We start from the raw sequence: 27,598 nt of genomic DNA, 5'->3' as shown, positions 1-27,598 counted from the left end.
GCCCGCTAGTTTTGTTTCACACCAAGCAAAACATAGACACACCCCTTTTTGGTCTTGCGCGAGCAGGAGATCTCAAATTGTTAATGACTATTGTACCTTATGTATTTTTTTTTTTAAGATTCGTTTATTCTTGATCAAAATAGGACAAATACTTTTGAGTTTATTTTAGACATAAAGGTGGGAGAACACATAGCAATATGAATCGGATTTTAGACAACACTCTAAGGGAGCAAGATCTAAAGATTAATTAAAACTTCCTATAAATGACACTTGTCAAAAAAATAGAGGCTGCTGCTGTTTTTTTTTTTTTTTTTTTTATTATGTTAATCCAACATTGTACAAGATTTGTGATTGTCACAAGGATCTAGATTAGAACCGTGGGTTCATGAATAGGATCCCCTTCACTGGCCTGGGTGAATGCTGACATTCTGCATTATGTAATAGTTCTCAGCATGCAGCAGATGCAAATTTATATCACACCTGTTTTTTTTTCTCCAATGATCCTAATCTTATGCTTTCGGGACCACAGAAAAAGATCGAGATCATGGTGGAGAGGGGACCATCTCATTTTTCTCCAATAGCCCACCAGACTCAATGGCGGACAGGCTCGCTGAGAAACTGTAAATTTTCAACACAGTCCAATAACAACTTAGAAGCCTATATATATGTAATGAAATTTTTTTTCACCTGTAATGAAACTTTGTTAAAATAACCTTTGAGAACTGTTAATGTTTCTTGTCATGTAACTAGATCAAGCGTAACTAGAGAGTGTAACCAAAGGAGGAGCAAGAAAAATTAAATTCTTTTTCAAGTTAATTTATTTAAATTAAAATAAGGGGGAGGGGGGATAATTCTTTTCATCTTCATACCAATAAAAAAAAATAGTATGTAATCAAAAAGTGTCAAAACGTTTTGTTGAGCCTCCGGATCGCGTTATAAAAAATAAAAAGCTAAATGGGATATGTTCTGTTATATGATATCAAGACTTACAAAGACCTTTACGCTTAGAAAGGATTCCAAGTGGGAAAAGGTGGAAGAGGGGGACCAAATGAATAGATAACTGGGACGAATGCTAGAATGGAATAGAAGGGCGCTCTTGCATAACACAAAGAAAGACTAATCTAGTAGATGAATGGAGATTTTTTAGCAACTTAATGAGATTGTGATTACAAACATTAGCTTGGCTTTATCTTTCTCTTAAGTTGTTAAATGTGAAACATATTCTTGGTTAACAAAAAGTAAGACAAAGAGGCCTAATAATAAGTTATGTTATAAATTCATGAACAAGAGGAACAAACAGGCGTAGCCTAGCTTAAGTCAGACACTATCCCATTCGAAGTATAGGCTTCTTTGGTGCGTTCTGAATGAATAGTGCCACTGCAGAATGATTGAATGAAAAGTACTTAACACATAATATAAATATTTCCACTTTGCATCTAAGTTTATACGATTAAGCTTTTTTTTTTAATTTCCTTTCTAGCATGTGTCCGAATTATTGTTCCCTATGTTCCCTCTTACACTAGGCATTGGCAGACCCTATTTTCTGTGAATTATTTTTGTATTGATCTTACCTATTAATTACTTAAGTCATTTAATAAGTGCAATATAGCTTAACTAATGCAGATCTCATTTTTTTAAAGGTGCATTTTTTAAATTTTTGCTTCAAACGAACCCTGCTTTTCTCTTGTGAAATAAGGAGCCCCAGTGGTGTCGTTGTTGTGGTGCATATGTGGAGAAATCTGCTACTGAAAGCAGATAGTCTAACAGCAGGTAACGAACATAATCCTCTTCATTTTCACTTGATGGAGTTCGGAGGTTGGGGTGAAAGAGAGGCCTGATAATCCAGTCCAAAAACGTCCGCCATGTCGTTCAACAAGGTGGTCGATTTAAAATGAGCAATAGACTGGTGGATCCTCTACAATTTTTGTGGTTACAGAGTAGTTGCGCGGCCCGGGCTTGTACGCACCATGCACTACACATATACGGCATGAGTTTCTTATAATAGTAGTCGCTGCGATTGTGGAAACTTCAGACAGTACTTAGGGTAAAGAGCTTTTGATCCATGCCTGACTGTTGGGAGAAATTCTTCCCAATGGTCAATGGGAAAATTTGGGCGCATAGACGCTTCGTTTCCCTAATGAACTTTTTCGAAGGTAGGAACATCATAATTGAAATTTTTGGCCTGTTGATGCCAGCTTTACTTTACATTTACACTTTTGACAAATTATCAGATCTAGATCTGGAAATCCATCACATATTTCTCTATCTGCACCTCAAGAGTTCCACTAGAACACCAAGGATTTAAGTTTTTGGTATAAAGTTCGCAAAGTTCACAACAAATAATGCAGTATTTCATCTCTTACTTATTACATACTTTTATTTTTTTTTATTGATTTCTCTTTTAGTATATCTTCTATGATAAAGTTTATTTTGTTCAGTGACTTATAAATTACAGACGTCCCTTTAAAGAAGAAGATAATTAGATTTACGCCCTTCTCAATTTGATGTGTTGATCTAGTCGTGCATGTTTTTTTTCTTGGTAATCTGTTCCATGCACTTAGGAAGAAGAAGCGGGTGTATGAATTTGTTCTAGCATACGGAATAAGAAATAATGAGAAATATGCCTTTATCTTTGTGTCTTTCTGAGTATTTATTTGTGCTTTCTGGTTTTGTATTTGTAAATATGTTTTAGTGTTATGTGTATTATTATTGACATATATATATTTTTTGGTCTTCTGTCATGAAGGATCTCTAAACTAATATGATCGTTTTAGTGATGTTGAAATTATTGCTTTAAATTGAGCCTGTAAAGAATGCTGAGAATTGAATGAAAATGCTGTCTTCATATTTTGTTTGTGTTGTTATATTTGTCTTTTGTGTTGGTTTATTATTCCATGAATAAAGATTTTTTTAATGTGTCCTACTTGTGTGTGTAAGTTTAATTTTAATGAATGATCAGAGCTTACAAGTCTTGTATAGTACATTTCCAAAAATAGTAACCCAAAAATGTAATTTAACATTTCCATTTTTGTTTAAATATGTTGACATAGCTAGATGTATATAAATCACACACTGATTGTACCAATGTGGCTTAATTTCAAAATAATGTCAAATATGTAAATCATCAGTGCGTTAGTAAACCTATGTAGTAGACCTCATACTAAGCCATTGAGCTGCATCTGAACAAAAAAATCAGTGCTGATTTTTTTTAAAGCATTGAAGAATAATAAAGGTTATTCCTAATTATTTACTAAACAATTGGAGCCAGTATCGGCATGATAATGGCGTAATGATGGTCATCCCTAATAGAAACCCAATAAAAATGTACATTACTAAACCATTGGGGCTAGTATGGGAACAATAAGGGTTATCCCTAACTAAACCCTAATAACACAATAATTGCTAATTAAACAATTAGGGTTAGTAACGGAACCATAACGGTATAAAAACATTTTCCCCTAATTGAACCCCAATGAAAATCTAAGTTATATAAACCATTGGGACCAGCATCGGAACGATAATGGCATAATAAAGATTTTCCCTAATTGAACCCCAATGTAAATCTAAGTTACTAAACCATTGGGACCAGCATCGGAACGATAATTTTGGAAATCCCTAATGAATCCAATAGTGGTTTTACCCATTCTGGGCCGATATTAGCACGATTAGGGTTGCCCCTAATGGTTTTAATGACGCCAATGTGCAAAGGATAACCGCGGCGCGCTTATTAGGGCCCACATGAGGCTATTTAGGGCTGTACTAGGGCAATGGGGGATAACCCTAATAAAAAAATGTGATACTGGGACATAATGGGCATAATCATGTTTAAGGAGTATTTACTTTAATGATGTTACTTTCTTGTTCCATCTGTTAGAAAAAAACTTTATACAAGTGCTCCCTTTCCCTAGCACTATCAATCCATGGATTGGGTTGCCTGAATCAATCAGGAAAACCCACAAGTTGCCAGGTTTTAATTTAAGTCACGAACATGCACACTTAATTTAAATTTACACAGGGATAACGTACGTATGACGTAATTATCTTCGTTGGTAATTTACAAGATGAGATTTTTTGAGAAATAAAAAGGAAGAATTAGTTAAAGTTTGAATACTAACATCATATTGCATTTTGTGCTCAAGTTTTTAACTAAATGTTCTTAAAGACTTTACCTCATAGATAACTAATAGATCTAGTTCTAGATCTAGATATGCAATACACATAGCGCGTTATAATATTTTTGAAGAAATATTTAGTAATTAATTTTTAGTTTAAAAGATAAATATTTGATTGACAAGTTAATTTTTGTAGCTACCAGTCTATATGGACTGGACTTGAAATATTTGAGAACCACTGTCTCAAACTTGCTAACAGAGACAGAAAAGCAGATACATGATAGAAAGAAAATCCAGGTAAGATAAAAGACATCTATAGGTCAGTGAGCATGGCCTAATTTGTTATACCATTCTAGTTTTCATAGGAGGAGAACTGGCTACTTCCGTAAACAAATGATAGAATATCAACGTGGGTTTATAAATCTATCTGTAAGGCTTGTCCATTAGCAAATAATTTATTCTGAATACTTTTAGTCTTTAACTTCCCTTTACTTAAAAAAGATGATAGGGTATAATAGATCTATGTGTCCTCTCAAATAAAATTATACTGACTCTATTTCAATAGTTCTAAATCTAATAATACGGCTTGTCTTCGAGTCCGAAAATCAGTGCAGCGTGCTGTGTTGAGTTGAGTGAGTGACTGAGTCAAGTGAGTGACTTGTGTTGACTGTTGTACTTCAACTTCTGAACCTGTATTAAGTTGTACAATTACAATACTAATAGTGAAAATGGTGAGGAATCCTCAGGAATGCAGTATTTCCCGTGGTGGTAATTCGTTTGAACATGTTTTGTCTGCCATTTCCCTTTCTATTCTTGGATCAAGTTAAAACTTTGCACAATTATTCATTGAACCTGACAAAACATGAATCAATAAACAAAATTTATTAAACAATTAGTTAATTGATTTTTTTTACTCATTTTCCGTTCCATTCTCTGATCAGATTGAAATTTTGCATAATTATTCATAGTCGATAAAAATTCACAAATCAACCCAAAAATTAACCAGTTAGTTAATCATTTAGTCTAATGAATTAATTTTGTTAATTTTGATTTTAATTTTGTTTTATATAACAGAAAGGGAGCTAAACCCTGTAATTTTCAGATAAATGGCTGTATGTAATTAGCAGTTATCTCCCCTTAGATAAACTTTGGTTTTTAAAAAAATTCTTTTTTCTATTCCTTGTTTTTTCTATAGTTTCAAAGGCGATGACTTCAAGTGCCCCAGCGTTCTGGGGTGGTAAAGATGGATTGAGAAGTAAAAAGGCAGATGAGTGGTCCAACACATTTGTTTCTACGCTTGGCTTGATTGACCGTGACCTGAGCCTGTTATATGATGGGGTTAAGACTGGTAAACTATTTTGGCGGTTTTGTTTAGTTTGTACTTTCACACATTCTTTGAAATAAAAAAAAATTGCATACAATATTTATATTTTTTTATATTCGTCGTTTTATAAAAGGGGGTGTGGTGGCTGAGTGGTAAGCGCCTGACTTTCGAACTGAGAGGTCCCAGCTTCAAATCTCTGTGAAGACTGGAAATTTTAATTTCGGGATTTTAAGGACGTTCTGAGTCCACAGACTGTAATTGGTACCTGTCTTGAGTTGGGGAAAGTAAAGGTGGTTGGTCATTGTGCTGGCCACATAACATCCTGCTCTTTAAATGACCATCGTCTGCCTCATAGATTTCAAGGTCTGAAAGGAGGTAATTTACTTCTGGAGGATTAGTGGTAAAGCGCTTGGCTTCCAAACTGAGGGGACCCTGGTTTGAATCCTGGTGAAGAGTAGGAATTTTAAATTTGGGAACTTAAGAGCTCTAATGGGCACCTGACATTAGTTGAGGAAAAGTTGGTTACTGTGCTGGCCACCTGACACCCTTTTTACTGTGGGACACAGAAAAAGATGACCTTCACATCATCTGCCCCATAGATCGCAAGCTCTGAAAGGGGAGATTTACTTTTTTTAGTTTAATAAATGTTTCATAGCTGTTTCTTAAATATATAAATCAAAACATTCTATGAATGTCCCTGCATGATAAGTACTTTTTTTTTGTTGCAGATGAGGATGTTCCAGCGTTAGGTTTAGCTAAGGATGATCAAGAAGCCAATGAGTTATCTTTGCACGAGGTTTGTGACAAATTTGTTGCTCATTGTGAAAAGGCGGTTGATATGTTGAGGTGAGTCAAGTGAGAATCAAAAATGAATGACATCCCTTCCCAATCTCCGTTGTTACCTAAATCCCTTTTTTCACTTTTGACTTCTTACCCCTGACCAGTTCCCTCCCCTTCCATCTACAATATAAAGCTTTGTGGCTGAGGGGGCTCCAAATTTTAATCCACAGTATTTTGTGCTTCTACGACACCCCTGAGTCCACCTGATGCTAACGAGTTCCTGGTTAGGGGAGGTAAAGGCAGTCTTTCTTCTGGCCACATGACATCCTTTTAACTTAGGCCATAGAAACGATCTTTGCATCATCTTCTCTGTGCAAGGTTTATTAGTGGAACTTCAATTAACTTCTTTAGCAATATAATGAGTAGATTTTTTAAAGTAATTTAAATTATAATTAAGATATGGGTGATGTGGTTTGCAGATATGTTTTATATTTTAAAATCTTACTCAGAACACTTGATTCTAATTATTTGCAAAGAAGATATATTACACCAATCACAAAAACAAATAGACACAAGAGCTCTTTTGTTACTTTGGCAATTAAATCGTTGTACAAAATGTAACCTACTATTGTAACTTTCGCATGTAATGTTTAAGAGAAACTGGTGTATGAACCTATATCTTGTGTGCTATCGTACACATTGTTTGCTCTAATTATGTATTGTTTTTTTGTAATGCACAATTGTAAAAAAATTTCCTAACAGATAATAGAGATTATTAAAATTATTATATTTATTAGTGCAATAATACTTTCATTGCATTTCTCACTTTTATGTTACACATTTTTATTATGCAGCTTATTTTTAGACGCACTTTATCAGTATAGAATAAGTCTTCTGGGCTGTACCTTGCCTTCGTCATGAGAATCACTGTTTTAAACCATGTTTTTTTTTAATTTACTTAGAATTTAAATATTTAAATATTGCTTCCTATAGTGAACCCACTAATGGAACAGTGAGACTCTCTCTTGGAAAGTTGCTTGCAGTTGTTCGAAGGTGTCTTCAGGTTACACACAACGATGTGGTGAGTAGTTCTTGTTAGTTTGAATGGAGTCATCATTTAAACATTATTTATCTTCTTATGTTTTTCATAATGACTATTTATATCTCTCTCTCCTACTTCTTTCTCTCTCTCCCCTCCTCTTCACTGCTGCTGTTGTACAGTGGATTGAATCATGTTTTTATTCAGCTTAAGCAAAAAAGGAAGCATGGTGGCTGAGTGGTAACGTGCCTGACCTTAGACCCAAGAGGTCTTGAGTTTGAATCCCAGCAAAGACTTCAATGCTGTCTGTTAATAAAAGACATGAAGCTGGACTAGCAGTGTAGAAACCATATTTGAAGACCAAATATTTTTCCCCTTTTGGTAGCTAAGAACTTAAACTTATACTATACACTTATTCCTATCGACTGAACCAAAGAAAACAGAAATATATACCATTGTGTTGTATACTTTGTCTTATATACTATTGTGTTGTTTTGTTATATACCATTATGTTTTATACTTGTCTTATATACCATTGTGTTGTGTTGTTTTATACCATTGTGTTGTGTTGTTATATACCATTGTGTTGTATACTTTGTTTTATATACCATTGTGTTGTGTTGTTATATACCATTGTGTTGTATACTTTGTTTTATATACCATTGTGTTGTATACTTTGTTTTATATACCATTGTGTTGTTTTGTTAAATACCATTGTGTTGTATACTTTGTCTTATATACTGTCACAGATTACATTATAGAATTGTGTGTACATTTCACATATGAAAGTAATATAAGCCCTCGACATGAGACTCAGGATTTACCCCTCAAATTTAGACACTTGACAACACGTCAGGATTTACCCAAGGGACGTGATTAGTATGTTTGAAATCTATTGGTTGATTTAAAATTAAACAAAGACATTTTTTGAAAAGAGTTAGCGCCAGAGAATTGGCGGGGTGTAAGAAAGTAACGCCAGTCGATAAAATAATGTCCTTGTAGACAGTCAGGTTTCTAAGAGCTCTGTTTAAAAAGCCTTTGTAATATATTTCATGCTCATTGATTTGTAATTTGTACATAAACTGTACTTACGTTGTATTTAATAAAGTTCCAGAGTTTTGTTTTATCAAAGAGTCGTCAATTGTGATTCTAGATCGTCATTTTTGTTAACAATTGAATTCAAGTAAAATCCCCGGCATAACAACACATCGTACCATCCAAATGTTGTTACATCTGGCACTCTCCGACAAATAAAAGTTCATGGACAACTTTTAACAAAATTTATTCAAGATCTAGGACCAATTTCTAAAACTCTTCAAAGGAACTTCATTCTTATTTAACGGAGGACAGAGTTTCTGTGTTTAACAGGTCAGTTGGTTATCGATAATTCTTTTATAAAGATTTTTGTTAGAGTTACGTCTAACTCACGAAATCTATTATTATATGTAATTGGCAAAAGGAATAAGACCAATATACATAATAACTGGCATTATAAAAAAGACCAGTAAAGCAAATAACTGGCAATATAAAAGACCAGTAAAGCAAATAACTGGCATTATAAAAAAGACCAGTAAAGCAAATAACTGGCAATATAAAAGACCAGTAAAGCAAATAACTGGCATTATAGTCATTATAAAGAAGACCAGTAAATAATCATTTGTCTGGCACAAAGTAAACAGAAGACCAGATTTAACCAACTGTTAAACCAGTAAAAAGTACTCGGCTCAATAGATCTATATATCAATCATACGACTCCAGTAACTACAAGTCTACTGTCAAGAATTTATTAGCTAATTGAGGCTTCAAGAACTTTGTCACTAGATCTATATTATTATTATATCTGAGATAAAGCCAAAATCCAGATATTGAACATTTTGCTCCAATACAAGAAACTAACAAAAAAATTAAATATGGCTTCCAGTTATAGAACACAACGATTCTTCGAATTGATAGAATTAGCCAAAGAAAAGCAAATCCCAAAGTCAGACCAGTGGCAGTGGGCAGAGAAACAAGAAGAAAAAGAATATCAAGAGCAAGAATCTGAAAAACAAAGGCAAGAAGCTGAAAAACAAAGGCAACATGAAAAAGAAAAAATGGAATTCGAAAAACAAAAGAAAGAAAATAAAGAAAGCATTCCAACTCAAGGTCACTCAAATATGTTTGACAAATACAGATTAATGAACAAAATATCGGCTTTCAACGAAAACATTGACAATATGGACTCGTATCTCATAAGATTTGAAGAAATAGCTACAACATCCGGTCTACCTGAAGCACATTGGTCGAGCTCACTCCTCACCCTTTTGACTGGCAAAGCTGTCAACATTTGCTCACAACTGTCCATCAATGAACACAGCACTTACTCTGATATCAAGGAAGCTCTACTGCGCCAATACGGAGCAACTTCAGCCAACTATAGAAAGAAATTCTATAATGAAAGGCCACAGCAAAATGATGATCCTCAAATTTTTGTAGCTAATATGTCAATGTGGTTTGATAGATGGGTATCCATGGCCAAAATAGAAGAAAGTTACCAAGCTCTTCGTCAACATATTATTATCGACAATATTACCCACGCTCACTCGGAAGATATTCAATCCTACATTATAGAGAGAAATCCTACTGATATCCAGACATTAACCAAGATCATCAGACAATATAGAGCAGCCTATCCAAACAAGTCAGTCAAACCATCTGTTGAAGAAAATTTTGTCTGCTTTGTTCAAAACAAAAATGCAAGATATAAGTCAGATGACAAAGTCAAATGCAACAAATGTCATAAACTAGGGCATTTCACGTCTCAATGCCGCAGCAGAACCACAGAATGTTCATATTGCCATAAAAAGGGTCACCAAACTCATGAATGTTGGAAAAAACAGGCAGTCTCCAAAAATCAAAATTTTGATAGACCCACATCACCAACTCAAAGATACAGCAATAGAGAGCAATACAATCTCAACAAAGCACCTGGAAACAATAAACCAGATAACAACAAACCTCGCTACAGAAGTCATTCACATGACTCCAGACCACAATATATGCCAAACAGAAGCTCATATAACAGAAGCTATTACAATGAGCACTCAACTATGACAGTCATTGCAAAGTCCAATGGTCTCAAATTTTATCCAGGATTTGTAGGAGACAAGAAGGTGGAAGTTCTTCGTGACACCGGAAGCACGTCCACATTAGTACATGAACGCTTCGTACACGCAAACCGTTTCACAGGCAACCACGTCCAAGTCACTGCATTCAACGGAACTGTCAGCAAGTTACCTGAAGCCATCATTTATGTTACTACACCATTCTTCAGTGGTCAAACAAAAGCATTAGTAACACCCAATCTACCAGTGGACCTAGTCATTGGAAACATAGAAGGAGTTAAAGAATGCACTCCTCAAGAACTTGCTGAATGTACAAATGCCATAGAGCAAGGTCAAAAATGTTTGGCAGTAATGACAAGATCCATGTCCAGACAACAAGAACATTTGGCACCTGAACAAGTTAGCCAAAATAATCACATGGCTACCTCAGTTACTCAAGTTATGCAGAATGCAACAGAACCAGTTACTAGTCCAGTAGCCAGCAACAATCAAGAACACTCAACATGGACACCCCCAGTTACATCAAGCCCATCCCTACCGGTCATAAGTCCACCTCCAATTCCCGAATGTCCATTGTTGAACTTTGAAGAACAAGACGACATGCCCAGAGTCTCTAGCAATGATACAAGAACTCTAACTGGTCAAACTGAAGTCCATCAAGACAAGTCATATTTCACACATGATGACTTCAAAGAAGAACAGAAACGAGATCCAACATTGCGAATACTTTATCAGAAGGCTCAAGCAAACAAACAGCTGAATCTACCAAATAAACCATATTTTCAAGATGACCTCCTGGTGAAAAATGCCATGCATAAAGACAATTCCATTCAGCAAATAATAGTGCCACAGAAATACAGGAAAGAAATACTGGCAACAGGACATAACATTCCACACGCCAGCCATATGGGCGTAGTCAAAACTAAAGCCAGAATCCTCAAAGAATATTATTGGCCTAGCTTGAACAAAGATGTCAAGAAATACATTAATAAATGTTTACATTGTCAATGGGATCATGATGAGAAACAAACTCAAAAGAAAGTCAACATAACTAAAACAAAGAATGAACCAGACTACAAAGCCAGAATTGACAACAATGAATCTAGGCATCATGACTCAAGTAAATCTACAGGGACATCACTGCCTACTACATGTCCATCCCTACCCACTACATGTCCATCCCTACCTGACAATATAAGCCCATCCCTGCCTAGTACTTTCCCATCCCTAACCATTGAAGATGACTTCATACATCAAGACTTGAACAACACTGCATCTGCATCATTACCTACCAATACTATGGTATGCATTGAACATTTCTGCTGCAATCAAGACAAGTCTCATGAACCAGAATCAGAAGCAGATAACAAAGAAATTTTTATTCAATCAACTTTGGCTATACCAGACAAAAGAAAAACTTTTCAACTTGACTCTACCACTCATACAAGTATTCCTCATCTGAAAGAATGTGAGTCAACTAAAGAAGCCATTACAACCAAGAACATTGAAAGTCAAAGAATATTACATGAACACATGAAGTCAAGATATTTTGCTCAAGGAGATCAAGTCAATTTACTGTTACCAGATTGGAGTAACAAGCTGTTCTACAAATGGCAAGGTCCATTTACCATCACCAGAAAGATTTCCAACCTGCTTTATGAAATCAATGTCAACAAGGTTACCAGAGTATTTCATGTTCATATGTTTGAACATTACCATGAAACAGATAATGAAGACATCAAAGCAGAAGTTAAACATTTTACAAGCTTAGCAACTATTCCTGAGGAAGAAGAAACATCATCAACACCCATTCCTGAGATAGATGTTTCATTACCGACATCAAATAACATTGACATTCCCAAGGTCATCACTCTGAATGACATAGCAGCAGCAAATCAAAGTGACATTCCAAAGGTCATCACTCTGGATGACATAACACTACAAACAGTGAAAGACACTAAAGTGTTTCCAGACCATGCAGATTTCTTTACCAGTGTTTCTGAAACATTTCCAGTACTGCAATTTGAAAACAACTCAGAGAGCAACAACATTGACAACACCAAGTTTCATCCTCCTTCTACTCAAGGGGCAACTTTTCTTCAGAAAGGAACAAATGAACTTCTTCAACATTGCTGTATTGACCGATTGAACTCAGACATGTTCAGTCATTGCTCTATTGAACATTCTAATGCAAAGCATTCTGCTACCATTGTTCTACAGCGTCAAAGTTCATCAACCAGAAAATTGAGTTTTGGTTTCGGACAGTTCTTATTTTCACCAAACTCAAACGCGGTTCAATCAGACATTATCTGTGAGATCATTATGACATGGAGACAACAGCTTCATAAACTGAAAGACCTTTTCTTCAAGTTTAGAAAATGCACATCCATGTCGGCAATTCAGAAGGGTTCCGAACTTTACATTTCTACTCTACATATGTACTATAGCATATTTAGTGCCACTTGATCCATTATCATTCATACTCGTCAAGGAAGAACAGTATTCAGTTATACTTAATCAATTAATTAATTTGTTTTCTCATTTTTTCCACAGGAGTTCTATATTAGATGTTCAATTTTTTTTAGCACCTAGCAACCCACTGAGGAAGGTCACTCATTCAAGATACTTTGTTTATTATGTTTCAGTATCTTTGCATATGACATGCATCAGACATCTTAATTTTTAAATCATGTGCATTTTATTTCAGGTCGAATATTATTGCATATATCCTATTATAATAGTACAGATACATGACAGACAATTGGAATTTTTCATTGCTTCACACATGTTGAGATTTATATCACATTGAGTATTATTATTCAGAAGATTGATCACATTGAGTATTATTTTCTCAGAAGATTGTCATGTACTATCACAATTATTTTTTCTATGTCAATTTTTCATATGCAATATATTTTTCCATGTACACATTTTCACATTAGTACTAACCAAATGAGTTATATTGTCATATCTTAATTTCATCATAAGGCACCATGAAGAGAAGTAACCTATTCAATTCAAGATTTAATTTATCCAAGTATTATGCCTTGTACAACTTTTGATATTGTTCATGACAAGCATTGTCTCATTTTCATAACCACTTGAATAGTGAGACAGGTATTCAAAGTCATCAATAATTTTATTCACTGCATTTACATTTTTTTTTATTATTGTTATTATCTCCAAGTTGACTTTATTTTGTCATATGTTACCTCAACCATTTTTCTATAATTTCATGTATGGTATTTTGTGTATATTTAAATAATTGTAATACATATGAGCATTTCTATTACCATACAAATGCTAAATGGAGGGGGGGGTAATATGTCACAGATTACATTATAGAATTGTGTGTACATTTCACATTTGAAAGTAATATAAGCCCTCGACATGAGACTCAGGATTTACCCCTCAAATTTAGACACTTGACAACACGTCAGGATTTACCCAAGGGACGTGATTAGTATGTTTGAAATCTATTGGTTGATTTAAAATTAAACAAAGACATTTTTTGAAAAGAGTTAGCGCCAGAGAATTGGCGGGGTGTAAGAAAGTAACGCCAGTCGATAAAATAATGTCCTTGTAGACAGTCAGGTTTCTAAGAGCTCTGTTTAAAAAGCCTTTGTAATATGTTTCATGCTCATTGATTTGTAATTTGTACATAAACTGTACTTACGTTGTATTTAATAAAGTTCCAGAGTTTTGTTTTATCAAAGAGTCGTCAATTGTGATTCTAGATCGTCATTTTTGTTAACAATTGAATTCAAGTAAAATCCCCGGCATAACAACACATCGTACCATCCAAATGTTGTTACATATACCATTGTGTTGTGTTGTTATATACCATTGTGTTGTTTGTGTTGTCTTATATACCATTGTTTTGCACACAAAAGAACAACTATTCATGAACTTCTTGTATGTTCCTATTACAGCATTCAATTCCATCAATGATCACACTGTCAGAACTTCTACCAACCGTACACATATCAATGTTGAGCCTGATATCACAGTTGATTCTGTGGTAAGAAAATTTGTTTCCTTGTAATTTTTTTGTTTAGATGTAAAAAGTTTTCTTATTTACTGAGAAATGTAAAAGTATTTTATCTCTAATTTTTGGTTTTACATTCTTAGCTGTAGGACTGTCTTAATGCCTAAGAGTCGATTGATTATAGACCTATGCTTGAATGCTTTGACGTCAATGACAAACTTGAAGGAGCCTCTCAAAAGGTTTTGGCTATCTCCTTATATGTGATTTTTATGTACTTTACATTTTTATAATTGCTTTTGTAAAGCGCATCTTTCTAGCTTATAACATTGCACTATGGTCCAACCTCTTTTGTGAACCAGTGGGGGGGGGGGGGGGGGTTAGTTGTATTAAAGCTCCCTTTTCGGACTTTGCCATCTATAAGGAAGATGATGTGAAGGTCATCTGTTTCTGTGGCCCATGGTTAACAAGCACAATGACCAACTGCCTTTCCTTTTCCCCAACTAATGTCAGGTACCCATTAGAGATGGGTGGATTCAGAGGTGCCAAAGAGATTGAAAGAATTGAAAATCCTAGGATTCAAACGTGGGATCCCTTAGTTCAGAAGCCAAGTGCTTTACTGCTCAGCCGCCACACCTCCCTGGTGGAGTTGGTAGTTGCCTTTTACTGCTCATCAAACACAAATCGAGTCAGGGTTCAAACTTGAGCCTCCTTGTTAGGTAGTCAAGCAGTTTATGACTTTCAATATCACATACTAAGCTTTCTTTAGATTAGTGGGATAGCGCCACAAACTAAATTGTATTGGGTTTAAGTGTTTTTTATTAACAAATATAATCATGGCTTTTTACTATTTCTGAAGTAAAAAGAAATTCATATTTTTTTTTTTAAAGCCAGACCAGAAGCAGTATTTATAATGTTCTGACTTTACTCATTGAGACTCTGGGATGGAGCGGGCATCTGACTTCACAACTGAAGACCCTGACACAGGAATTAATATCAGATATAAAACTGCAGAGAGAGATTCAAAAACAGGTTGGCTTTAAATCGGAAGACTCCTGCCCTAGCCTAGATATTTTTTAGAAAGCTTATAGAAGAAATATGCTTATTAGAGATTGTCATGATAAACTAGAAAATGTCAAGGACACTAAATTGAACCTCTATGTTGCCAACTAAATTTTAAAAAGGCACTAATTCCAATTGTTATTAAGTTATTGAATACCCCAGCCTATAATTTCAAAATGTACAATTATATGTACAGGTATTGCTCTTTTAGTTAAATAAGTTTTAAGTTGCGCCATTGTCGTAGGGTGACAATGCTACCCTCATACTGAAATTATTTTGTGCTACAAATGAACTAATTTATCAACCACACCAAAAATACAATAAAAAGTACATTGAAAAAATTATTTTCTCTCAACTTAATGGCAATTTCTTCAGTTCCAAAGATTAAGGATTAGTGCAGTGTTTCACATGACTATGCAGACCCAGTTGCGAGCTGCATATTTTTCCCCATCTGGTGCAAACAAAACAAAACCCCTACTAGAGATTTCCTCTGAGCCTCAAATGTGTGTCCTGCAGCCTTCTTGAGAGTTCTACTGTCTCTTTCAGAGGCCATCTGGCTGCCAACTACTTTCCTCTATGCCAGTGAGGGTGAAATGGCACCTGAGTTGATCTTTATAATGCTTACTGTTACGCCATCCTCCTTTAAGCTTGCAAAAAAAAAAGGGGGGGGGGGAGCTCTCAACTTCAATGTGAGATAAACAAAAATGAGTTGTTGTTTTTTTGGGTGCCATTTACATTTTGGATATTATAGCTATTTTGCTATTCGTATTTATGTACTTTGTCTTTGAGTTCCAAAATTACCAGCTTAGCTGAGCTATGACCTGTATTTGGTGCAGATGAACCAACGTGGGGTGGGGGTGAGGGAAAGAGGTATTTAAGCTCTCTTTTCATCACTTTTTGCACCTTTCGTCACTTTTGTCTGAGTTGGGTTTTTTATTGTCTATGCCATCTTGTTTTTTTGCTGTTTTTTTTTTTTTTTTTTTAAGTATTTTTCAGCTGTTTGTTCTACTAGCCAGTTTCTGCCAATTATTGTGTATATTAGTAAGCATAATCTAATAACTTTTAGAAATTTAACCTCTGTTGTCAGAATAATAATGTTTCTATTTTGAAAATGTAGCCTCTAACTCAAGACAAGCAGGATGTCCTTGGAAGAAAGAAAAAGAAAGGGAAAAAGATCAACAAGGCTGAGTCTTACAGTGAACTGACTGTCATCAATGAAGCGTCTGCTGAAGACAAGGGAAATAAATGTGTTTCACCTACTGGCGCCACATTAGCAGCTCTAAAATGTAATTTTTTTTTTATTTGGAGTGATCTCCCGTAGTTCCCAACGGATATTTAAAGTTCAAAGAAATTATGTGATACTGGTAATCAGTTAGAGTTTGTGTTATCAGACTATTTTTAAATGAAGACAAAATGTTATGTGTGAGGATGAGTTGTTATGGTTAGATGTTTGTTACTATGGATTGGGTCTTGAATATTATGTCTTTGGATTTCGCAACTTCACTCTCATGACCCAACATCCAATGTATGCCAGCTATACTTGTTAGGGTGAAGAAATAATTAAATTCATCTTTGTCAATTAAAGCAATTTTTAATCCTAAAGTTGAGATAATAAGATCATCGAACACACACACTATTGTGACGATATTTATTTTTAAGTGCTAGATGTGATGATATCTTGATGTTACGATGAGATTGTGTTGATCAGACAATGTGTTTCTGATGTTTTTATTTAGTATAGATTTCTCTTTTTGAACAATTACTGAACACTCAAACAACATCGTGATGCTGGAGATACAAATGTAAACTATCAATTCAAGCAACTAAGATCCTTCAAAAATAAATACCAAGCTTTAATTCTGGATCTAGGAATCACTTTAATAATATACAATACAATACAATTTAATTCAACAAATTTACTGTCCTCGTTCATCCCAGCTGAATATATCCTTCCTTTAAATACTTTTTACCATCTATCTCTTTTCGCAATTGAAAACAGCCAATCTCCTCTCTCAGCCGCTGAATTTCCCCAACGCTCTTTTTATGGTCTGGAATGAAATAACCTTGCCCTGATGCAAATATTCAACTAATGAAAGCATTAATAATTTGTTATTCTAAATGGCCTTGCGCTGCAGGAATACAATTTTAAAATTAACTGGATCAATAGTAATTGCACATTAAGAAAAGCACGCCTGTTCGATTTCCCATGACATGAGATTTAGTGACATGGAGGTAGGCAAAAAATTAGAAAAATCTGGAACTCATAGCGGTAACAATGCCACAGACATGACATGCTCTTTGTTGAAGCTTATGATGTAGTAGTGATGTAAAGAAATACTTTTTCTTAAAAGTCAAAATATTCTAGGTGAATAACAAATGACTATTCCCCTTAAGAAAATTTTTTTTTTTCTTTAAGCAAATTTTAGTTTTAACTCTTTGGTTTTTTTTATATAGTATCAAGGCAAGCTTTACAAAATGTGGAATTCATTTTTGTGGAAGTAAGTTTTTATTAAATTTTTAAAGTTTAGTTTGTTAAATTATGACTGGTAACTCTCCAATGACTTAGGAGCATATACATTCTGAGGCTTTTTGGCAAAGAGATATCTGTATCAAGGTTAAATTGATAGCTTTTTAAATTTATTTAAACAAAAAAAGAAGGACACTTAAATTTGATTTCAGGGGCTCAAGCCGTAACACTAACAACTGTGCTTGTGAAGTGCTTATGAAAATAGAATAGCTTTCTGTTGTTAGTTTCAAACTTTTAAGCCACAGAGTATAATTCAATTTACACATGTCAAGCACAATTTCTTTTTGCTGGTTTGATACCAAACAAAACTAGTGAATGCACCATTACTAAGTCTTAGTTTCTGCCTTGGTTCTGTAGTCACTGAAGTCAGTTGGATATTTGGTTTCTGTTGAAACAAACATCCATAAAAAAGCTAAAAAGATTCTAGAAATAAAGAATCACCCTTTGGGTCAGGATTTTGTGATTTTACTATCATAAAAGAGATACAAGACACTGATAGCAAAGACAAACAGACACAAACACTCTTTTGTTTCCCTGCCAATCAAATCATTAAATAGAAACTGATTTAAACTTTTCACATGTAAATTATGTGTAAGTCTGGTGTGAATATACATTTTGTTTTTTATACTGTTTTGTTTGGTGTAATGCACAAATTGTAAGACAAATTTCCTTAAAGAACAATAAAGATTATTATTATTATTATTAAAGCAGTTGTTGGTAGTTGTGGTGTCTTTTTTTTTTTATTATGCGACCGAAGCTTTCACATTGAAGGGAAGAGCCCACCATTGATGAGTTTGGAGTCAGGAAGTTAACATTTTTCTCTCATAGAGTTAATTTAGCTCTAGCAAGGCAACTGAACAGAAATAATCTTGAAGAGTATTAGCGCAATAATTTATCAAATCACCTCTACTACCACAATTATTTCCCACATTTTGACATTTTTACTTACCCATTAGTAGTGGATGTGACTTTTCTAACTTTTTTTGTTTGTTTAAAGAAAATTTAATATATTGGTTTAGATTTCAAGAAAAATGCATACCCTTTTATACAATATAAATTAAGTTTTATAGAATAAGTTGATGCCATTTTGGGGGGGAAAAAATTGAATTCACTATGGAAGCTCACCAGCCATGGACTTCAACTTCTTTCACAGCTCACATAAATCTTAATCTAAAAAGTATTTTATTATCTGATTGTGATTACAATGATCTCTATACAATATTTATTTGTGTATTCACAAACATTTTACTTTGTAATTACAATAATTTTCTTTACAATATTCATTTGCGTATTCACAAACTTTTTTTTTTTACTTTTGGTCTTTTTAGAACATTATGCATTGCATCCTTGAGACTGGGAAACTCTTCATAAATCTTGATCTAAAAAGTATTTTATTATCTGATTGTGATTACAATGATTTCTTTACAATATTTATTTGTGTATTCACAAACATTTTACTTTGTAATTACAATAATTTCTTTACAATATTCATTTGCGTATTCACAAACTTTTTTTTTTTTACTTTTGGTCTTTTTAGAACATTATGCATTGCATCCTTGAGACTGGGAAACTCTTGCAACGTGAAGAACCTCCACAGAGCTCCCCATACTTTGGTGTGGCTTGCAGGAAAGAGCTGTATAGCTGTATATTTTCCTGTGCTTTGGTTTTCTTAGGCCCTGGCTGCTCTCGAAAGAAAGTAATTACTCACTTTCAGATGTCCAATACCTCCATAAATTTACTTCGGGATGGAATGTTCGAGGATGTATCTTTTGAGGTGAGAGTTATTATTATTATAGCTTTTATATAGGGCTACTTTCGCTTATAGCATGCTCAGAGCGCTGTGGTCCAATCTCATTTGTGGACCAGTGGGAGAGGGTATCTGGGAGATGGTTTTCCGTGCTTCCGGTAGGCGCTCAGTAAACACAATTCTGCTCGAGTCGGATGTCAAGACAAGCCAAGTTCAAGCGTACTTAACCTCTCGACCACCCTTCCCACAGTTGTTTTCACGTTATTTGTATGTGGTTATGGCTCAACTTAAAAAAAAAAACAACTACACGTTCTATATAGATAGAGTGGTATAGTGATATGACTGGCATTGCACATCATCATTAAAGGTGCACACTATCCTATACATGATGTAACCAGTGAGAATGATGAAATGACAACCTAGTCTTTCAGATTGGACATATTTGTTAATACTGTTATTTTAAGGAGACATACATCAGACTTTAAATGTTATAATGATTATAAAGATATTTATAGATAAATATATATTGAAGTTATTAAATACTGCATTTCCAAGCTTATATACCAAGCCAATAGTCAGGGTGTTAATTAAATGTACTGATAATTAATGTTTCAAAACAGGTACTTTTGAATTTGATTGTTATAATAATAATTCAATTTTAACAAAACCTACTGTAAGTTCAAGAAAATTTAAGAACCTACTCTATTTATGAGATCTGTACACAGGGGAGGTGAGTATAAGTGGGGCTAGTTTTATGATGCTCTAGGCAATTACATACATTAGCATGTTTGTTCAGCCCCTTATTTTGATTTGCTTTGGTTTATGGTCTATGTTGTAATTGGAGGGATTGTACAGCCACTGCACCTCCTTTTCCTTTCATAGTATTAATTTAAAAAAAACAACAAATAAGTTTTCTTCAATATATTTTTTTACCTCAGCACAAGCCAGTGTTTGTTCTTCTCATGAAGGTCTAAGAATCTCATTTCCAAAGGGTTTGATCTCAAAACATTTGTTTGCATCCAACCACATTATCAATCAGCCCTTTATGACATAGAAAAGTAATTACCTATCCTAGACAGGAAATGTACATTCATACTACATTATCTTCTCCTGTTCTGAAAAGAATTTTTCTGACTCATGCAGTGAGATATTTTTAATTTCTGAAGTGTACTGGTAATAGGATTTCAGAATTTAATATAACTTTTTTTTTGTTTGTTTTATATTGACATTCAGGTTCAGAAGACTTGTAAAGATGTGTTAACACTTTGGAAATTAACATCACATTTAAACAGACCTATAGTTAGACGAATTTTACCAGATGATTGTGTGAGTAAACTTATTATGAGTTTTAATGCTTTAATCAATTGCGTAGATGCAGAAGGAACATTAGATTTTTCCACATAAAGAAGGATCCCTTATTAAAGACATGGGCGGTCTGGAGGAACCTGGGTAATCAACCCAAAGCTTCACACCAAGGAAACTTTTAAATATTAAATAAGGACTAATTGGGGAAGAGGAGGTTGGGGTAAAAGTCTTCTGTGATCTGTTACGATTTGTTATAAAGGGGGGGAGGGGCTTTAAAAGGGTGATCTTCAGCATTATACAATATCTGATTGTTCCCTAATATATTTGGGAGTTCCCCAACAATAAGGAAAAAAACATGTCAATGCATATAATGCATTGATCCAATCTTTTCATAATTGCTAGATACACTTGGTACTTGGTTTCTGCTGCTGAATGTGGGCTGTCAATACTTTTTGTTACGTCTTGTTAAATGTTGCTGCTTGTTAATTTTGTGGGAGATAAAAGAGTACTTGATATTTAGATGCTGAAGTGAGTCTCTACCGTTATTCTGACTCTAGGCTATTTCCATTTTAAGTTGTTTTTTTTTATGTATAGTCATGTCACTAATGACATTTCGATTGATCCCAACTTTTACGTGTCCAACTACAGAAGCGTTACAGTCTTTATTTTTTTCAGTCAATAATATCAAATAGATTTTGAAATAAAAAGAAAAGCATAAGGATTTTTCCCCCTTTTTTTCAATTCAGACCTATTGTGTCACAATCTAGGAAGTGTTTTGGCTTGTTTGGCAAATTCTTCCATACAGACTTTACAAACTAGGGCTTGCAAGTTATTTCTCCCCCGACACGGTGCTGTCCATCTAATTGAATAGTCAACACTTTTACTCTTTGTGCATAATGAAGATGCATAAGATCACTTCAATGGAACTAGGTTTTTTGTGTTGCTGCGACTGTGATAATTTACATGCCGCCCTGATCACCAGCTAAAAAAAAAATTGAGCACCACTGGCTTTGGTTCTACACCACCTTTAACTTCTTAGCAGTATAGTCTTATAACTATCTTGTTTCACACTTAAGTTGGTTGTATAGCTTATAAATGATTGTGTTGTGGCTAATGAATTGTCTTGTGATGTCTTGATTTCTAGACTGAGAAAGAGGACATCCTGGAGGTGGAGAGAGAGAAGCAACAGCTGTCTGAAGAAAATGAACAGCTACGGCAACGGCTGGTCAGCATGGAGATGGAGTCCAAACAACAGAGTCGCCTTGTAGCCTCTCTGCAGCAGGAACTGAAAGACATTAAAAGAAAGGTAGAAAAAAAATACTAAAGCTTGTCTTCGAGTCAGAATATTAAGGAGGAGTGCCTTATTTAATTTAGATATGCAGTCCTTGCTGTGATCCACATATTTTGCCACATACAGCACAGACAAAACTGTTGTCCGCCAATGGTCAATTTAGCTTTTTTTTTCTCCATCTACATTTTTTCTTGGCAATAGATTTTGGTCTCAGGTGTGAATTCTGCGGCCTTTGTAAACAAATCTGTCATTCAAAAGCCACCTGCTGCTAAGCGATCCCTTCTATGTCAGCTACAGCAAGCTGGTGCTTTAGTTGTTCTTTAAAGCGTTTTTGGGTGGACACCTCTGTTTTATGCTGACCACCTTTCAGCTCACCGAAAAATGATTACCTTTGGCATAGTGTCATCCCCACACAGAGTATTAAGGTTGAAATAAGAGTTCAAAGTAATATGGCTGAACTGATTTCTGTTGGACTCTCACCCTAATGTTAACATTCTACTTACTTTCACAAGCTCTAGAACTAATAGGCAGTTTGACGTCTCATCAATGGTGTTCAGTTCTCAAGTAGATTAATGTACACTCAACAACGGATGTTAAAAGCTATCCTGCTAACTTAACATTTTTACAGTGAGTAAACAGCAAATACTCCTCAATCATTAGTCACTGACAGTGACGTAGCTAGAGGGGGGAGGTTGGAGTCCTCAAATGAGTGTCCAAATTTTTGTTTTTACATTAAATATTAAGCCAATGCCATGTTATCTTGCTATTCATGTTGTTATGTAATTTAGGGATTATGTTGTATGCACACATTATACTTATATATTTATTAAGTACAATATCTCATATCATGAGGTTGAATGTCAAAATGGAAGGGTCCTTAAAGAGGCCAAGCCCGGCACCTAAATTCCTTGCTATGCCTCTGGTCACAGAGTCATTAGAACTATATTTACCTTTCCCTAGCTTAAAGCACTCTTCTGTTTGTTAATAGAAATGTAAAAATTAAAGTTCCCATTTTCAGACCATGCAGATGATGTAAAAATAATCACTTTCTGTGGCCGATGTCTTAAAAGCTTGTCATGTGGCCAGCATAACGACAAACCGCCTTTACTTTCTCCAACTAATGTCAGGTACCCATTAGAGCTTGGTGGACTCATAGGATCCCTAAAGATCCTGAAATTTAATTGTCCCATCATTCAAACCAGGGACCCTCCGGTTCAAAAGCCAAGCATTTTACCACTCACATTCTTTTTCATTTGGACAACAGAAGGCAAATAGTAAGCAAGGTTAAAACGACAACAATCCAAAGTGCTTACTTTACCATCAGGCAGCGATCTTCTAATGGTTACCAGCCTCCATGTGAAACAAGTGTGCACAAATATAAATAGAAATTAAATGGAATTCTAATTTTCATTGAGTTCTGTCACTATGTCCTATCACCATGTCCTATCACCATGTTCTATCATTCTGGTCTATCACCATTTCGTATCAACATTTCCTATCACCATGTCCTATCTACATGTTATATCACCATGTCCTATCTCCATGTTATATCACTATGTCCTATCTCTATGTTATATCACCATGTCCTATCACCATGTCTTATCAACATGTTATATCACTATGTCCTATCTCCATGTTATATCACCATGTCCTATCTCCATGTTATATCACCATGTCCTATCTCCATGTTATATCCCCATGTCCTATCTCCATGTTACATCACCATGTTATATCACTATGTCCTATCTCCATGTTATATCACCATGTCCTATCACCATGTTCTATCATTCTGGTCTATCACCATTTCCTATCACAATTTCCTATCACCATGTCCTAACACCATTTCCTATCACCATGTCCTATCTCCATGTTATATCACTATGTCCTATCTCCATGTTATATCACCATGTCCTATCTCCATGTTATATCACCATGTCCTATCTCCATGTTATATCCCCATGTCCTATCTCCATGTTATATCACCATGTCCTATCACCATGTTATATCACTATGTCCTATCTCCATGTTATATCACCATGTCCTATCACCATGTTATATCACTATGTCCTATCTCCATGTTATATCACCATGTCCTATCACCATGTTATATCACTATGTCCTATCTCCATGTTATATCACCATGTCCTATCACCATGTTCTATCATTCTGGTCTATCACCATTTCCTATCACCATGTCCTATCTCCATGTTATATCACCATATCCTATCTCCATGTTATATCACCATGTCCTATCTCAATGTTATATCACCATGTCCTATCACCATGTTATATCACTATGTCCTATCTCCATGTTATATCACCATGTCCTATCACCATGTTCTATCATTCTGGTCTATCACCATTTCCTATCACCATTTCCTATCACCATGTCCTATCTCCATGTTATATCACCATGTCCTATCTCCATGTTATATCACCATGTCCTATCACCATGTAATATCACCATGTCCTATCTCCATGTTATATCACCATGTCCTATCTCCATGTTATATCACCATGTCCTATCTCCATATTATATCACCATGTCCTATCACCATGTTATATCACTATGTCCTATCACCATGTCCTATCACCATGTAATATCACCATGTCCTATCTCCATGTTATATCACCATGTCCTATCTCCATGTTATATCACCATGTCCTATCACCATGTTTTATCACCATTTCCTATCACTGTGTTTTATTACCTTTTCCTATCACCATGTTCTATCATCATGTCCTATCACCATGTCCTATCTCCATGTTATATCACCATGTCCTATCACCATGTTTTATCACCATTTCCTATCACCATGTTTTATCACCATGTTATATCACCATGTCCTATCACTATGTCTTATCACCATGTTCTATCACTCTGGTCTATCAATATGTTTTACAATGCCATTTAAAAAAAAAAATTCATGTTTCAAATTTGAATGCAAACAATTTTTCAGAGAGCTGATGAGCTCTTTGAGCTGAAAGAAACCAATCGAGTCTGTGATGAAGAACAGGAAGACGATGACTGTGACACATTGAATCATGCTGATCTCAGTCAGTCTCCTGTCACTACACACAAAACAGAAGTGACTGTAGATTCCCAACTTTGTGCAGTGGAAGAAAATATGGAAATTGAGCTGCAAAAAGAATCGCCTAGCCCTGTGGCGCAGGATAAGAGAGACTCCTCGGAAGTACCAAATTTAGAAGAAACTAAAACACCATTAAAAAGAGTGAGTCAAGTTTTAATTTTAATTCTCAAAGTTAAAAAAAAAAGTATTATTTTTACTAATTTTTATTTCTTACTAGGTTAAGTGAGCAGCATGTGTCATTAAAGAAAATGAAGTTTATTTTTTTTGTTCTCTCAAGTTTTTTTTCAACTAAATTTGTTTAATTCTCTTCATTTAGAAACGTGAGAAACCTAAACAAGAGCAAGAAAGTAAAAAGACAAAGAAACAGCAGGATACTAACAACATCACACCACAGGTGAAGACCTTTTTTTTTTTGTCAGTTTTATACATATGTAAGCAAGCTGAAGTACAAAATCTCCCTTAAGGAGCTAGAGGCTCATGGCCAGGTACAAAAGAAAAGTTTCAGTCATTGGTAAAGAAGGTGTTATGTTGCCAGTTCTTTGTGTTAACTTTCCCTATCTTCACCTGTTCCGTAGTCTGTTGAACTATTGGGCACCACACATAATCTGTTGACCATCTCTCTCCATTCCACCCTGCCTGGTCTTATTCTCCAGCAAGCATCAAGTAGCCGCTAGAATAATTGTGAAAAGTAAAGATAGTCCCTTTCAGACCCTGCAACCTAAAGGACAGATGATGTAGAGGTCATCTGTTTCTGTGACTGACGTTTAACAAGTTTTTCATGTGGTCAGCTGAACAACCAACCACTTTACTTTTTCTCATCTAATGTAGGTAAAGTTAAATCCCACTTTCAGACCTTGTGGTCTATCTATAGGGCAGATGATGTAAAGGTCATTTGTTTCTGTGGCCCAGGGTTAACGAGGGTGTTATGTGGCCAGCACAACAACCAACCACCTTTACTTTTCCCCAACTAATGTCAGGTACCTATTAGAGCTGGGTGGACTCAGAGGCGCCCAAAGATCCCCAAATAAAAAAATCAAAAAAAATCCCAGTCCTCACCAGGATTCGAACCCGAGTCCCCGGTTTGGAAGCCAAGTGCTTTACCACTCAGCCACTGCACCTCCTAATGTAACGTACAGGTTTGTCATATGGCCAGCACAACAGCCAACCACTTCACTTTTTCCCAGCTGATGTAAGGTACCAATTAGAATTTGAGTGGTCTCAGGGATGTCTTAAAGGTCCTGAAATTCAAAATCCCAGTCTTCACCGAGGTACGAACCCGAGACCCTCTCAGTTCGGCTGCTCTCAAGCGCTTTACCACTCAACCACCATGACCCTACTATAACAATGGTGCAGAATTTAACCTCTGGATTTCAACATTATATGCTTGGTTTGTTTTTCCAAGAAAGTTATCTCTCTCTCTCTCATCTCTTGACTTTCGTCATGGGGGGGCTATGGCATGTTGCCTAACCAAATCCCTCCGCTTTGTTTAGTCAGTGCAGCTGTTCTTAGCAAGATCTCAAGAGAGAGGCTGGTCCATTCTTTTATGTTGTCCAGCCAGTTATTCTTTGATTGACCCTTTCTGCTCCCTTAAAGAATGACTTTTGACAATAACTTTTATGTTTCTTAGCTTTTGCAATGACAGTGGTCAAATTAGGTGCTTAAAAGCAGTGCACGCAGTTGAATTTACTGTTTATTGTAGTGATATTAAATGTGACTTTAGTAGCAGTGATTGTAATATTTCAGCAGTGTCATATTAATGATGTAAATTGTTAAGAATTTCATTTTATATTTATGGGAGGAGAAAAAACACACCATGATTACACTGTTGAGAATGATGCAGACCAACTTTTATAACTTAATAGTGAGTCAATATGACAGGTGGATGTTGCTCAAACTGTAGTTTAATTTTTATTTTAAAAATTATTTGACAGAAGCTTCACCAAAAATTGTCTGCCGTTTGTCATTTCTCAAAGTAAAACTATTTTTTTTCTTTATTTTCTTCAGAGTGACAATGAGAGTCTACAAGCCATGATTTCAGATTTTATCGATGCAGAACCAGATATTCTGTGATCACTTCACTAAAAAAATTGTTATTTGCTGTGTCAATAAATTTAGTTGAATGTAACAACAGTGTTGTTCTTTGCTGATTTTCTTTTTCTTTTAATTAGCTGAAATATCTGGCAGAACTTAAAAGACGAATAAATAGCAAACCTAAGACATGAAAAAAAAA

General features: G+C 35.1%; 2 protein-coding genes across 4 annotated transcripts; both read left to right on the top strand.

Annotated features, from left to right (window-relative positions):
- Positions 1 to 4,433: 4,433 nt before the first annotated feature.
- Positions 4,434 to 27,498, top strand: LOC106050770 (uncharacterized). 3 transcript variants are annotated; one of them, XM_056012091.1, is made up of 15 exons: positions 4,434 to 4,541; positions 5,308 to 5,460; positions 6,165 to 6,282; positions 7,210 to 7,297; positions 14,292 to 14,380; positions 14,491 to 14,586; positions 15,235 to 15,376; positions 16,524 to 16,692; positions 17,861 to 17,904; positions 19,471 to 19,707; positions 20,914 to 21,006; positions 22,130 to 22,291; positions 25,237 to 25,509; positions 25,685 to 25,762; positions 27,373 to 27,498. In XM_056012091.1, exons 2-15 carry the CDS (start codon positions 5,319 to 5,321, stop codon positions 27,436 to 27,438), a joined length of 1,797 nt encoding a protein of 598 aa, XP_055868066.1. In that variant the 5' UTR covers positions 4,434 to 4,541; positions 5,308 to 5,318; the 3' UTR covers positions 27,439 to 27,498. The 3 variants fall into 3 exon arrangements, with proteins under 3 accessions (XP_055868066.1, XP_055868065.1, XP_055868064.1); XM_056012090.1 differs by having other exon boundaries at positions 4,491 to 4,521; XM_056012089.1 differs by lacking the exon at positions 4,434 to 4,541 and adding an exon at positions 4,826 to 4,880.
- LOC129923076 (uncharacterized) lies at positions 7,806 to 12,921 on the top strand. The gene is made up of 2 exons (XM_056012088.1): positions 7,806 to 12,222; positions 12,274 to 12,921. Exons 1-2 carry the CDS (start codon positions 9,166 to 9,168, stop codon positions 12,823 to 12,825), a joined length of 3,609 nt encoding a protein of 1,202 aa, XP_055868063.1. The 5' UTR covers positions 7,806 to 9,165; the 3' UTR covers positions 12,826 to 12,921.
- Positions 27,499 to 27,598: the final 100 nt, after the last annotated feature.

This window comes from Biomphalaria glabrata, chromosome 15 (genome assembly GCF_947242115.1).
Source record: "Biomphalaria glabrata chromosome 15, xgBioGlab47.1, whole genome shotgun sequence".
In the NCBI taxonomy this organism is placed as follows: Eukaryota; Metazoa; Mollusca; class Gastropoda; family Planorbidae; genus Biomphalaria; species Biomphalaria glabrata.
This window is presented reverse-complemented; position numbering and strand designations above follow the sequence as displayed.